Below are 14,903 nucleotides of genomic sequence, written 5' to 3' on the forward strand. Positions count from 1 at the left end.
ACTATCCATAGGCCAACGAAAATAACCACATGATCGATGAAATATCTGCTCCATGTGGACCAGCATGCACACAATCAACACTTTTTTCTATTATTATTATTATTATAAAATAAAATCTGTTTTGACTTATCTCTTTTAGATTTTGTCGATTAAAATAGTTATTGGTTGAGAAAATGTCTCAACAAGCAGGGACAAGTATCTCATCCCAGTGCAGGCTAATCCTAATTATTTAGAGAAATTTGTGGGTAATTCCTATAACAAACCCAATAATTATAAAAGGGTCCATAAATAAAACCCAAAGTAAAGAGTGCACTTGGATTATAGAGGACATATTTCCCTCTCAGCATAACACTCTCTTAATCTCTCTTATCTTGATTATTAGCAATTTTAATTGTGGTAGAACATTGCCCTCCACTTGGGCTGTTGAAAAAGTTTGGGCCCAGTATCCAAACTTGGCACACGTTCCTGGAATATCATCAACACCATCAAAGTCTTTCATTACCTTGTACTAATGTGTTGTTTACTTCTCTTGCAATGTATTTCAGCAGATCTGTTTTCCTAGAGAGCTGGAAAAGAGCCTTCTGGTTCCTCCACTCAGTTCCATTGGTGTATGTGATTGCATTACAAACCACAGGTTTCCTGGCCTTAAAGTAGGATAAATACTGAAAGTTCTTCCACAAATCTCTTGAGCATCCAGTTAGTCATACGAACTAACAGGGTTCCAATAGCACAGAAAAGTCAAACCAGTAACATTAGGAACCATAGGGGAACGATCCATTCAAAGAAAAAGTAGTCTTGATTGTGTTTTAATTATTGAAATATTGTCAGGAAACTGGTATCAGTAGTCATTTCAGTCACACTAAACAAAAAAAAGTGAAATATTCAGAAAATAAATGCATTGCAACACAAAAGAAAACGTGACCCAAAGGTTCAAACACATAATTCAGGAACTTTGGAGAGTCAGTGACGCTTCTTCCCTGTTGCAACTTCCCAAGCTTGTAAGATATGGTTCACAATTTCCTCCACACCAAGCCCATGCTTAACCTGCATATATCTCACTGGTGTAGATACATAGTTGTCTATGGACAAAAGCATGTGGAACTCTAAATTTTCTTTCAGTGTTTTCTTACATATAAAACCCATTCAAAGTGGTTCAAACTCCTAAGATTGGCAATCTGACAATTGAAATTAAAGAAGCTCTGAGAAAAAAACGAAAACAAGAATGGCAGTAAAACTGGATGTGTCCCAATATGTGGCAATGCATGGAAAGATTTGTCACCAAGTTTACTAGATCAGTGTATAAGATTTTAAGGACAAGAAATGCTAAACAAAAGGAATAAAATACCCTTGTGTCTTATATAAAAATTACGAATACACAGTTTAACCAACAATAGAAGGATCAGGTTTCGGACTTGTCTTGCAGTCTATGTGGGAGCAGTGCTGAATCTACTGATCATTTGTGTATCCATTGTCCGTATTCTGCTCAGTTGTGGAACCATTTCCTCAGCTCCTTGAAGGTATGCTGGGTGATGCCGAGGTCAGTAAAAGAGCTATTGTGTTGCTGGCAGCTTATGGGTTTGAGCAAGAAAAAGAATGTCTGGAAGATGGTTCCAATTGCTGTAATTTGGTCCATCTGGACAGAGGAATAGAAGGATTTTCAGTAACAAGATTCTAAGTCCGGAAGAGTTAATTCAGAAATCAGTGGGCAAGCTGATTTCTTAGGTGTCTGTGGCTGCGGATTTTAGAAACTGTAATGTGTCAGATGTATTTATTTCTAGCTCTTGATGGAAAGTGTATTTGCTGATTTGATCAGTCAGCCTGTTCTGGGACTGATCTCAGCCTCCTGTGTGTAATTTCTTATCAATATATTACTTTACCTTTTCCAAAAAAAAAAATATTTGAGGTCACAATGGAAACACTGGAAAGTGTAATTGAGAGAAGATTAAGACATAAGAGAGGAGTATCAGAAAAACCATCTTTCTTTATGGCATGAAGATCAATTATTAAGGCTATATTCTAAGTTCAAGGAGAAGCTTTGGGAAAGAGGAAAGATCTTAACATGATTTTTTTTTGTTAACCAATAAGGCATAATATGGGGGACCATTATTTGGTGTTAATGGTAAAATCTTGGACTGTCAAGCATGAGAACGTGGGTTCAAGTCTGAGAGCAGCCACTTTGTGCAAAAAGGCCAAAGGTTAGGACTATATCCAGTCCACTCCTCCCAAGACCCCAGATGACAGGGATCTACATTAGGAAATGGCCTTTTAATCAGTAAGGCATTGTTAGAGTACACAAAACATGGGTATTTTGGTCATTTGGGTTTATCTATTTGAGAGTGAAAGGTCTGTTTTGTTTAAGTTTAAGTTATGTGTCCCATCACTTATGAGGGACACTGGTCTTTCTTGTAACTATGTTATTGGAGATAAATAAAAGTGGGCCGACTAGAGAGAGGACTGATTTTCCTCTACTGGCCGAACCCTTCTTCTTCTTCTCCTCTTCTTCTTCTTCTTCTTCTTCTCTACTGTAACCTAGGACTAAATAAGGTTTTCACATGGTATCAGAGCGCATGTAACAAGTTCAGTTCTGCTTGTCTTGCTCTTTTATTCTGGTTTACCCAGTATTTTTTTTTATCGCCCTCCTCTCTAGGGTTTTGCAGATTTCTCAAGAACCACTGGGAGATTAAGGGAAAGGTTGAAAAGGAGTGGTCGTTTTTCTCTGTAGGAGGCCTTCATGCCTCCGGTTTGTGGTGCAGTGGCTGTTTGTGGTGATTGGTAGGAAGCTCTCTATTCGATGGCATGAAGAGAGCAGGTTCGGGTGAACAGTGTTCAGCTGAGTACAAGTTGGTTCTGCAGAGTGCAGTGTAAGTGTTTGGTTTAATGGCTGAGTGATTTCAGCCCTTGTATTTGGTGTGTGAATGGTTCTGCAGTGTGCAGTATAGGTGTTTGATTTAATGACTGAGTGATTTCAGCTCTTGTATTTGGTGTGTGATTGGTTCTGCAGTGTGCAGTACAGGTGTTTGATTTAATGACTGAGTGATTTTAGCTTTTGTATTTGATGTGTAATGTGTATTTGAATAAGTTGGTGGTGCTGAAAGTGATATAAGTTTTGTGGAAGTGCGTGAGGTTGTGCTGAATATTTGAAGGTGAATACTCTACATATAGCAGTGATTTCTTTGTGAGGTAAAGTGAATTAGTTAAGATGGCATCAATTAGAGATGGGAATGACAATAAAACAGGTGTTATGATTTTTCCAGATTACCTAAATGTTCAAATGACATCTATTAAGTTGAATAGTGAGAATTATGTGCCGTGGGCAAAGTCTGTGGAGGTGTTTTTAAAAGCCAAGAAAAAAGTAAAACATGTGAGAGAGGAGAAACCCTCATATGATTCTCTAGGGTTTAGTGATTGGGAACAGGAAGATGCACAAATAATGACATGGCTGTGGAATAGCGTGGAACAAAAAATTAGCGTGAACTTTATATTCCTAGATACGGCTAAAGAAATCTGGGATCATGCTAAGAAACTGTATTCCGGGCAAGACAATACAACTAGGGTGTATCATTTGTACCAAGAGTACTTTAATCTGAAGCAAGGCAGTCAAAGCTTGGAGGAATACTATGCAAGTCTGAGGAATATCCGAAATGAGCTCAAGGTGTATGAGCTTGTTCGAGCAACTTGATGTGACAAGGTTTCTGGTGGGTTTGAAGGCTGAATATGAGCTTGTCCGAGCACAAATACTGGGGGGGGGGGTATGCTCTTCCCTCACTTGAAGAAGTTTTTGCCCGTCTTAGGATGACATCTATTGAGTCTATAGAGCATTCTTCTCTCTCAGACAGATCTGGTTTTGTGGTGACTAGAGGGGGAGGCTGTGGAAATAGAGGTGGTGGTGGTGGTCGTGGACTTCTAGGTAACCGTGGTGGTCCCATGTTTAACCGTGCTGGTGGCCGGAGTGGAGGTCGGGACTCAGGTGGAGGTCGTGGTAAAGGAAGAAGTAATGCCCCTAGGAATTGTACATACTGTGGATTAGAGAGGCACACGGTTAATTTCTGCTATGATTTACATGGTCCACCCAACACTTGGGCTAACCATGTTGTGACTAAGGGTAGTGGTACAACTACTGAAAGTCAGCAAACTGACCCGATCCCCTTCACATCTACTGGTGTTTTTGGGAAGGAGATGGTGAGTGTACCCCATACAGTATATGAGCAGTTCCTTCACACATCTTCTGAGCAGAACACAACTACCCTTGCCCATTCAGGTATGACTTGCTTGGCTTCCAAGCCTTCACACTAGATCATTGACTCCGAAGCCTCGGACCATATGTTTGGGACTCCTAATGTATTTTCTTCTCTTTCTCAATCCTCCACATCTCAAACAGTTACTCTTGCTAATGGTTCTACATCTCCCATCTATGGTGTTGGTGATGTTGATCTCTCCTCCTTGTCTTTATCATCTGTTTTATATGTCCCCAAGTTCCCCTTTAACCTTATGTCTGTTAGTAGATTAACCAAGTCACTTAATTGTTCCATAACATTTTATCCCTCTTCTTGTGTGCTTTAGGATCTCAAGACGGGGATGAAGATTGGTGGAGGGCATGGGGCAGGTGGATTGTATTACCTTGATGGTGGTGGCCCTCCAGTAGCTTTTCAGTCGTCTCTTACTCCTCTTCAATGGCCCTGTAGACTTGGTCATCCTTCTTTCAAGGCTCTGAAGTTGCTGGTTCCTTCCTTGAGTCATCTTTCATCTTTGGATTGTGAGTCATGTCAGCTTGGTAAACATCATAGAGTCTCTTTTAGTCCAAGAGTTGATAGTCGTGTCTTGAGTCATTTTTCTTTAGTTCATTCTGATGTCTAGGGTCCAATCAAAGTAATGTCATACAATGGCTATAAGTATTTTGTAATTTTTGTTGATGACTTTTCAAGGATGACATGGATTTATCTTATGAAAGATCGCAGTGAATTGTTCTCTATTTTTCAAAAATTTTATGCTATGCTGAAATACGTACCCAATTTGGTGTTCATATTAAAATTCTTCGCTCTGATAATGCTAAAGAGTACACCTCAATACCATTTCAGCAATACTTAAAGCACCATGGGATAATTCATCAAACTTCTTGTGCCTACACCCCACAACAGAACGGTGTAGCTGAACGGAAAAATCGACATCTCCTTGAAACTGCTCGGTCTTTGATGCTTAATATGAATGTCCCAAAGCATTTTTGGAGTGATGCTGTCCTCACATCCTGTTTTCTCATCAATCGGATGCCCATGTCCATCCTTGGAAGTCAATCCCCCTTCTCGGTGTTGTTTCCCACCTTGTCTCCGTTTCCTCTCACCCCAAGAGTCTTTGGATGTGTTTGTTTTGTTCAAAACTTGGGGCCTGGTTTAGACAAGTTAGATGCACGAGCTACTAAGTGTATCTTCCTTGGCTACTCAAGGACTTAGAAAGGGTATAAGTGCTATAACCCTAACTTCCATAAGTCATTTGTGTGCTCCGATGTCAACTTCTTTGAATCGGTTCCTTTTTTCTCGGATACTGTGGTTTCTTCTCCTTCCCCCGTAATTCTCTTCCGTCCCTATTGCGGATCCCCTTCCCGTGGTTCCCATTCCAGTTGCAGATTCACCTCCCGTGCCAATTACTACTGAGAGGCCACCAATCAGACAAGTGTATACTCACAGAAGAGCACCGGCCCCTCCTCCAATTCAGCCATCGTCGACAGATCCTGTCATTGCTTCTTCTCCCTTGGACCTTAATCTTCCTATTGCCTTGCGGAAAGGTAAACGCACTTATACTTCTCATCCTATTTCACACTATGTTTCAGCTGCTCACCTTTCTGCTTCTCATTGCAACTTTATATCACTGCTATCATCTGTTTCCATTCCCAAGACTGTCTAGGAAGCCCTTACCTCCCCAGGGTGGCGACAAGCCATGGAAGAGGAACTCTTTGTTCTACAACACAATCACACGTGGGGAACTCACTGCTCTTCCTCTTGGTAAGCATGCCGTTGAGTGTAAGTGGGTTTACATAGTGAAGTATCTTCTAGATGGCAGTGTGGAGCGATTGAAGGCCAGGTAAGTGGCCAAGGGCTATTCTCAGTTGTATGGTGTGGACTATATGGAGACATTTTCTCCTGTGGCTAAAATTGGTTCAGTTCAGGTGTTGATTTCATTAGCTGCTATGTATGATTGGCCTCTTGTGCAACTTGACATAAAAAATGCTTTCCTACATGATCTCATTGAGGAAGTGTATATGGAGCAACTGCTAGGGTTTGTTGCTCAGGGAGAGGATGGTAAGGTTTGTAGACTCAAAAAGGCAATTTATGGACTGAAACAATCTCCACGTGCATGGTTTGGCAGGTTCAGTGAAGTAGTGAAAGACTTTGGGATGAAACAGTGTCAGGTAGACCATTCTGTGTTCAACCATGACTCAAAAGATAGGAAAATCTTTCTAGTGGTGTATGTGGATGATATTGTCATAACTAGGAGTGATAGTAATGCGATTGACAAGTTGAAGAAATTCCTATAGGACCACTTCAATACAAAAGATTTGGGTAAGCTGAAGTACTTCCTGGGAATAGAAGTTGCAAGGTCAAGGCATGGAATTAACTTATGTCAAAGAAAATATGTTCTCGACCTACTTGAAGAAACAAGACTGTTAGGTGCTAAACCAACAGAGACTCCTATGGAACTTAATGTCAAGTTGAGTGTTGATGCAGGTAAAGAGTTTGATGATCCTGGAAGATACAGGATATTGGTGGGAAAGTTGAATTATCTGACTATTACCCGACCAAATATATCATTTGCTGTGAGTACGGTGAGTCATTTTATGCAACATCCTCGGATTCCTCATTGGGAAGCAGCTCTAAGGATTGTTAGGTACCTGAAAGGTGCTCCAGGTCGTGGTTTGCTATACCAAAGTGGAGGGAGTCTTGAAATAGTAGGGTATACAAATGCTGATTGGGCTGGTTCTATATCAAATAGGAGATCAACTACAGGGTATTGTACCTTCCTTGGTGGCAATCTTGTAACTTGGAAGAGCAAGAAACAAACAGTGGTGGCAAGGAGTAGTGCAGAAGCTGAGTACAGAGCTATGGCTCATATCACATGTGAACTAGTATGGTTGAAGAACTTGCTACAAGAGATGGGGTCTCGGTTGACAAACCCATGAGACTATACTGTGATAACCAAGATGCTGTTCACATCTCTTCCAACCCAGTCTTCCATGAGAGAACCAAGCATATTGAGGTCGATTGTCGCATTGTGAGAGAGAAAGTGATAAGTGGAGTGATAACCACTTCTCATGTGAGCTCAGGAAATCAGTGGGCAGATCTCTTTACAAAGGGATTGTCTCAGGGCAGAGTAGATTATATTTGTGACAAGCTGGGATTACATGACATATACTCTCCAGCTTGAGGGGGAGTGTTAGAGTACACAAAACAGGGGTATTTTGGTCATTTGAGTTTATCTATTTGAGAGTGAAAGGTCTGTTTTGTTTAAGTTTAAGTTGTGTCCCATCACTTATGAGGGACAATATGGTCTTTCTTGTAACTATGTTATTGGAGATAAATACAAGTGGGTCGACTAGAGAGATGACTGATTTTCCTCTACTGGCCGAACCCTTCTTCTTCTTCTTCTTCTTCTTCTTCTTCTTCTCCTCCTTCTTCTCTACTGTAACCTAGGACTAAATAAGGTTTTCACAGGTATAATATAGAACTCTTAGATATAATGGAAGAAAATAACTTGAAAACAGGGATAATTTGCAGAGGTAGTGCCTCCAAAACAAGGACAGAAATATTCAGGGAGGTCTTAGAACTCAAGGTTTCAAAAACATGTAAAACTAAGAAATATATAATATATATGGTGTAGTTTTAGCAAAGATATGAGTAAGCATATGGGCCCATAGGAAAGTGTGGGAACCCAGATCTACTGATGAAGCTTCAGTAACAAAACATGGTGCTGAGCCACCATAGTTGGATAAGGGTGCATCTCTGGGGGCATTTGGGTCAATGGACCTACAAATGTTGATTACCAAAATGTCTCAGAGTCACTGCTTCAGATAATCAAGACAATTCAGTACTATGTTTTAATGCTGAAGCTTCAGCAGAAAATTAATACTTGACATATGGCCCTTTTGGGCCCCAAACCATGGCATAAGGGGCCATAGGAATGTGTGGCAGTGTGGGAGCCCAGATCTACTGATGAAGCTTCAGCAACAAAACATGGTGCTGAGCCACCATAATTGGATAAGGGTGCATCTGGGGGCATTTGGGTCAGTGGACCTACAAATGTTGATTACCAAAATTTCTCAGAGCCACTGCTTCGGATAATCAAGGCAATTCAGTACTATGTTTTAATGCTAAAGCTTCAGCAGAAAATTAATACTTGACATATGGCCCTTTTGGGCCCCAAACCCTCTTGCTATGTCAAGGATTTCCATGTCATTTAGATTTATTCACAAAAGAGATACACTAAGGGGCTGTTTAGTTCCACTGCCGTTTATTTGTACGAATTTTCCCTTGAAAATCGGGACAAAATGTTTTTTGTTACTTTATGACAGCTAGTGCCACTACATAAGACGAACAGTAAAAAAAGGCTCACCACTGGGGGAAACGTAAAAAATGACGTTTCCTCCAACAATGGCTCTCACATAACCTGAGAAAAACGTTTTATTGATAAATGGATTAACCAAACAAAATTCAGAATCCATTGGTGAAACGCCTATTTGGTGCTGAGCTGGCACCAATTTTCTGATAAACGGCAATGGAACTAAGCACCATCTAGATGGAACAGGATAGATTATCGTATTTCAATGCTCAAAGATCAAAAGTTTAAGAATTCCCCCAAAACATATATGTGCATGCACATGCATTTCCATATGCAAATACAACCTAAAAATTGTTAAATAAATATTTTAGTGATTTAAAAGAAAATGCTTAGAAATAGTAAAAAAATTGTCATTTAAGAATGACCATTGGCATTAGTTAAATTTTGAACATTTTAATCCTTTGGAGAATTCTATTCTTCTATTTCACTTTTAATAAAAAATCAGGAATCAAATTCCCCAAGTTATGAGTAAAATCCAAATATGAGAATTTTCACTAGAACTGTTAACCATGAGCTCCAGTCTGGAGTTTGACCTTTTGGATGGTTGCAGGTATATATCAAGAGTATGCTACAGACCTGAGCAAAGACAAAGGGTCCACCATCCCGCATCCGCAGTGCATCACGTTCCATGACTGCCAAGTCAGCTCCAACTGCTGGTGCAATGTCAGTCTTGTTTATTACCTATATTTAGAAACACACAACTCAGGTTAATAGATTTCACCAGAAGCTGAAACAACAGCAACTATGACATTTATTAACGTACTAGGAGGTCAGCTTGAGTAATGCCTGGACCACCTTTTCGAGGTATTTTATCACCACCAGAGACATCTATTATGTATATGATATAGTCAGCCAACTCCCTGCTGAAGTTAGCAGCTAAATTATCTGCACCCAGATATTTATAACATGTTAGACATCCTTAGGTTAAAGCTCAGTTCCATGGACCTGGTTAGGAAACTAGAAAATGTTCTGTTCTCAGATTGGGATTAGGGAGACTCCAAATAACTTAAAATTACCAATTCATGAAACGTGACCAAAGTACTGCATCAAAAAGATCAGAAAATTACCTCCTCCAGATTCACAAAGAAGTAGGTCTGTTTTATACAAGTTAGAAAGCTCCTCAAGAGGACCTAGGTTAATACTGATGTCTTCCCTGATTGCAGCATGTGGACAGCCTCCAGTTTCTACAGCACGTATTCTTTCCTCTGGAAGTGCACCGTGCTTTATGAGAAACTCTCCATCCTCTTTTGTAAATATATCATTGGTCACCTGAAACAAGTTACAGAATTAAGATCCAGGATAAAAATTAGAGGCAACATGTGAAGATGTTGGGCTATCAAGTTTGCAATTGCAAGAACTGAAGTTAGAAAATAACTTAGTTGTTTTTTTTATCCTTTTCTTTTTTTTCCTTTCTTTTTCCCTATTTTTTTCAAGAAGATAACTGATGCATTGAATTATATGGTAAAATGAAGGTTTTCCATGAGGGAACATGCAAGATGCAAAAAATATGAACAAGCAACCCAACTATTTTGGATAAAAAGTTCTCACAATACAAAAAGCCCTCCCAACCCATGTTTGGCATAGCCTGTAGGATTGTTGTTTCTCTTATCTCATTAAAAAGGTGAACCAGTCTCTAAAGCCCAATTCCCATAATCAGGTTCCATCTGAGTCTCCCTCTATGACTATGATAGGAATCTGAAGTTGACCTTTCGGGCCCCAAGAGAACTCCATAATCTCCATGGGGTATGGGTTCCAGATTGATCTGTCAATCAAACCAGTCTAACGAGGCCATCATAAACAGGGGGGGGGGGATTCCCATCTGCATATGGTTGATAGTTCTTATCCAATGTGATCAAATCCTTCTTTTTTTCTCTGATAGAATCTTACATTCACTAAAATACACGTCGGATCCTATAACTAAAATAAACAATAAGAGTTTTATCATTATCAGATTATGAAATCAAGAACAAAAAATAGTAAAATATAATGAGTATCTGAGTCACTTCACTCCCAAAGAAGATGTTGGCATATGTAATTCAAAATACAAGTATATAAATAATGACATGGATAAAGGTAGTGGTTTCTATCCACTGAGATGATGACATCTTTATTATAATATTATTTATTTTTAATCATTTATGTGCATAGGGCCACTCATAATATGGGATTTATTGAGTGGTTAGTAAATATGAACATTAGTATTCAATTGTTCAACCAACTACATGTCTTGACTTTAATATTAGTAGATGGAGTCATGGAGATTGAACATAGAGGATAACAATCATATTTCTTATTGAGAACAATAGGATGAGTTTACTTTTATACTTGAACTTATGGCCAATATACATTTTCTGTTCATGCAGTTATGTTGGCTATTGCAGAGGGTGTAGCTTTTGCTTTTCCAAAGGTGATGCAAAACGAATGGAGAGAGAGATTTAACTTTTAAGAGGGAGCAATTTTCACTCTGAACCATTACACTGATAGCCTTGTGGTTAGAATTAGAACAAAGGGTTCTCGATTTTGAAACCAGATGTTGAGGCTTGGTACTATAACATATTACAATGATCAAACCTCCACTTCCTGAATAGGAAAAAAGAGAGAACTCCATATAATGAAGAAGGTTATAAAGTACCTTGGTTCAATAGTTTATAAAAAGGGAGAGATCGAGTCTTACGTGATAGATGAATACCACTTACATTAAAAGAAAAATTCTATAAAACAGTTGTAAGGGAAGCTATGCTTTATAGAGCAGCGTGTTGGGCGGTCAAGAAACAACATGTCCAAAAAAAATGAGTGTGGCATAAATGTGTATGCTGAGATGGATGAGTGGAAAACTAGAAACAATAGGGTCAGAAATGAAGTCGTTTGAAGGAACCTAGAATTACCTCCAATAGGCGATAAAATGAGAGAAGTTAAACTGAGATGGTTTGCTCATGTGCATAGAAGACCATCTAATAGCACCTGTAAGAAGTGATTTGTTGCAAGTTGAAAAGGCTAGAAGCAAGGTTCAACAATTTTGTTACATAACGGCTGATACATATAATATTTGTGGGCTACCAATATGTTCATTTTAAGGAATTTTAAAAACTGTTTGTTTTATATATTAAATAATGTTATTTCCCTCCCCTTGTGAAATTTTGAAACAAAAAAGTGCAAGGTTTGGCTAAAAGAGCTAGAGGTAGACCAAAAAGGACACTGGTTGAAGTAGTAAGAAATTATTTTAACGCTCATAATTTAACAATGGATATGGCATTAAACAGAATGGAATGGTGAAATATGATTCATGTAGCCAACCCCGTATGGTTGGGATGATGACGATGATGGAAGACAGGGAAGGGAAGTTACCAATGATTATGAGAATATATGCCTACTCTCCCTCTAGAAATAAAACCCAATTCCCTTGGTCTGCTCTTAGTAAGGATATTGCTAGGTGCATTTTCTATGGTTGTTCCCTTTGCAATCCTATGCCTTCTGGACCTTTTGGTAAAGGAATGGTTCTTTCACATGGTAGAGGTGCTATGATTATTGCCTTGTCTAGACAGTGGGAGATGGAAATTCAGTAAGAAGGGGAGTCCTTCTCACCTCCAAGGTCCCAAGTACTCCTTTCCTCTTCATATTTTGAGGGATTAGATCTTGAGGACAATACACAGATTGTTACAGGCTGCATGTTTAATTCTTCTTCATGCTGGTGGAGTATGAGAAACGCCACTGTAGGGCGGTAGAGGTTAGATTCTTGGTGGTTGGGATGAATACTCATTCTTCTGGATTCTAAGATCTTCCAGACCCATCACTAATTTTCTTACTAATGAAAATGTGAAGGGAGAACCTATATACTGGGGTTTTTCTTTGCCAGCCTAAGGGCCATGCTTCGTATTGGATTGAGGTGCCTCTTCCTCTTGGCCTTTTCTTCCTGTTTGGATCTCCATTTTCTTAGGACCGTTTGTCTTATACCCCTTTATCCTCATAAATAAAATACTTTATTTTTATTTAAAAGAAAGAGAACCAAAAACTGCTAATAATAAAAAAAAATTGACAAATCATAGTGGTATACTGCTTTTTTCGTCCCATCAGTTGCTAACACAACTTCATATTGATAAACATGAAATATTAATGCTTAAAGCCTGTAGGGTACATTGGTAACTCAAAACAAACATTGCACCAAATACATTTTTCAAAATACGGAGAATAACTAGATTTTTTTTAAAAAAAAGTACATGGACTATCAATGAAATATCAAAACAGATAATACATACTGCGGCAAGACTGTACTTGTCACGCAAGAACTTGCATAATTGCAGCATTAAAGCTGTTTTTCTGTAGAATAATATAAAAATTGTGTTAGTAAATATGAAAAAAAATAGCATGTGAAACCTAAATGTTTACTGTAGGTTATAAAAAGAAAAATTAGGATGCCCGTTGAAGGCAACAGATTTGGAACATTATAGTTTCCTTTTATCCTCATTATTTTTTCCTTTCTTTCTTCAACAATTGCTGCCATCTTTGGGTTAGGACAGAAACAGAATCAGGTGAGTGAATTAGCCCTCCATTCCTCAAGTTTTCAGATTATACAGTTTGACTACAAAGAAGATGGCATGCAGAACCAAGAAACTTGTGGAGCTGTAAGCATAAATTCTGCAGTTTCAGAGGATTAAAATTGAGAGTTGAGGATTAAAATTGAGTGGTAGGGGATTTCAGATGAATTTTTCCATAATGCAAGCACACCCACAGGAAAACTAGGAGTGAGATTACAATAAGTAGAAAAAATATTAAAATACAAACTGAAGCTAGAGATCTTTTTTTTTTTCAAAGGTAGAGTATCAATATGAATTGTTGTATGTGCAAATCCCTTTACGCCAGAATTCATGTACAAGTAAGGTTCTGTACAAAAAGATAGGATATGCAGTGGAAAAATATACATATTAGTGAGAGTTGCAAGTTTTGATATAATCATAGATATCATAACCAAAAGTACAGACGTTAGAGACTAAATCCCTAACCAAAATCTAAAAAAAAAAAACTAAATCAGTTACAAAAGAACATAGTAGAAATCTCCCAAATAGGCATCTGAAATTTTGGAATAAAATCATCATAGTTTGTCAGTATCAACTTACATTTAAGAACAAAATCCCGGAAACCTCAAAACCACAACGATTAATAAATGGAGGGAATTGATTATATTGGTAGAAATCCATAATCAGAAACCAAGAATAGATTCAAATTAAATAATAAATATCAAAATATAATGAAAATCAATACATTTTCACTGAAATATAATAATAACTACCAAAAACCAAAGAAATAAAACAAATTAGAAATAAATAAAACATAAAAAATTGAAACAAAGTGCCAGAAACAAATACAATTTTCCCTCCGTGTGAATCTTAGAGCAAAACCCACTAAACGTACACATTACCAATTTTCTTTTTTTTCACCATTTTAACCCAGACCCCAGATCTCACATAAATAATAAAAATCTCAGCTTTAATTAAGAGAGTAAAAAAACACTGGTAGTCATATGAATCAAGAAATGAAATACCCTCCAAATATGAGCAAACTGAGAAATCAAACAGAAAACAGAAACCATACCCAGTCCCAACGGGCCCGCCAATACCAACAGTAAAAGCTCGTTCATTGAAATCTCTGTTGGTAAGTGGAGGAGCTCTTCTGCTAAAAAACCCAGGTGAGTATATGGGTTCATGTGAATGTGGTGCCAACCCATCATGGCTATGGTAAATTCTCCCATCAGCATCTACCCATGATGTCGTTTTTGAAGAAGCATCTTGAGCTCTGATACACAGCGAGGAAGAAAAACAAGAAACTTAGAAGATTAATAAATCATATAAACTATCAAACCAAGCATGTCTGAGAAATTACTCATGGGTATGATGATGGTGGTGATGATTGTGATCGTGATACTGTTCATGGCTGTGATTATGATCTTCGGACGCCATTGACTGTTCTTCAAGCTTCTACTCCTGTTAGAAGTGTTATGAGAACTAAGACAGAAAGAGATGAATTGATGATGATTGGTTGGTTAATTTTACGAAACTACCCCTACTTTTTCCTTGGTGACATAACACATGTACCTCTAAATAAAAAATAGGTAAAACTCATTGACCTTTTAGAATCTCTTAAATTCATCGTAACGTTTGAAGATGTTGGTAAGTTGACGTTAAATACATCAACGGTTGGTAGATTACTATTTCATCGTTTGTTTTGTTATAAATAGAAAATAAATCAAAACTTTGATAAAAAACAAAAAAATATATTTCAAATATTTTGGTTTTAAAAAAAATTCT

General features: G+C 38.1%; 1 protein-coding gene across 2 annotated transcripts; it reads right to left on the reverse strand.

Annotated features, from left to right (window-relative positions):
• Positions 1-777: 777 nt before the first annotated feature.
• Positions 778-14,636, reverse strand: UREG (urease accessory protein G). 2 transcript variants are annotated; one of them, XM_010242990.3, is made up of 7 exons: positions 14,479-14,636; positions 14,191-14,391; positions 12,858-12,918; positions 9,672-9,873; positions 9,368-9,489; positions 9,181-9,285; positions 778-1,044 (listed from the first exon to the last, which is right to left on the reverse strand). In XM_010242990.3, exons 1-7 carry the CDS (start codon positions 14,553-14,555, stop codon positions 961-963), a joined length of 852 nt encoding a protein of 283 aa, XP_010241292.1. In that variant the 5' UTR covers positions 14,556-14,636; the 3' UTR covers positions 778-960. The 2 variants fall into 2 exon arrangements, with proteins under 2 accessions (XP_010241292.1, XP_010241291.1); XM_010242989.3 differs by lacking the exon at positions 778-1,044 and adding an exon at positions 1,322-1,633.
• Positions 14,637-14,903: the final 267 nt, after the last annotated feature.

Source organism: Nelumbo nucifera, chromosome 3 (assembly GCF_055504915.1).
Source record: "Nelumbo nucifera cultivar China Antique chromosome 3, China Antique-T2T, whole genome shotgun sequence".
NCBI classification, from domain to species: domain Eukaryota; kingdom Viridiplantae; phylum Streptophyta; class Magnoliopsida; order Proteales; family Nelumbonaceae; genus Nelumbo; species Nelumbo nucifera.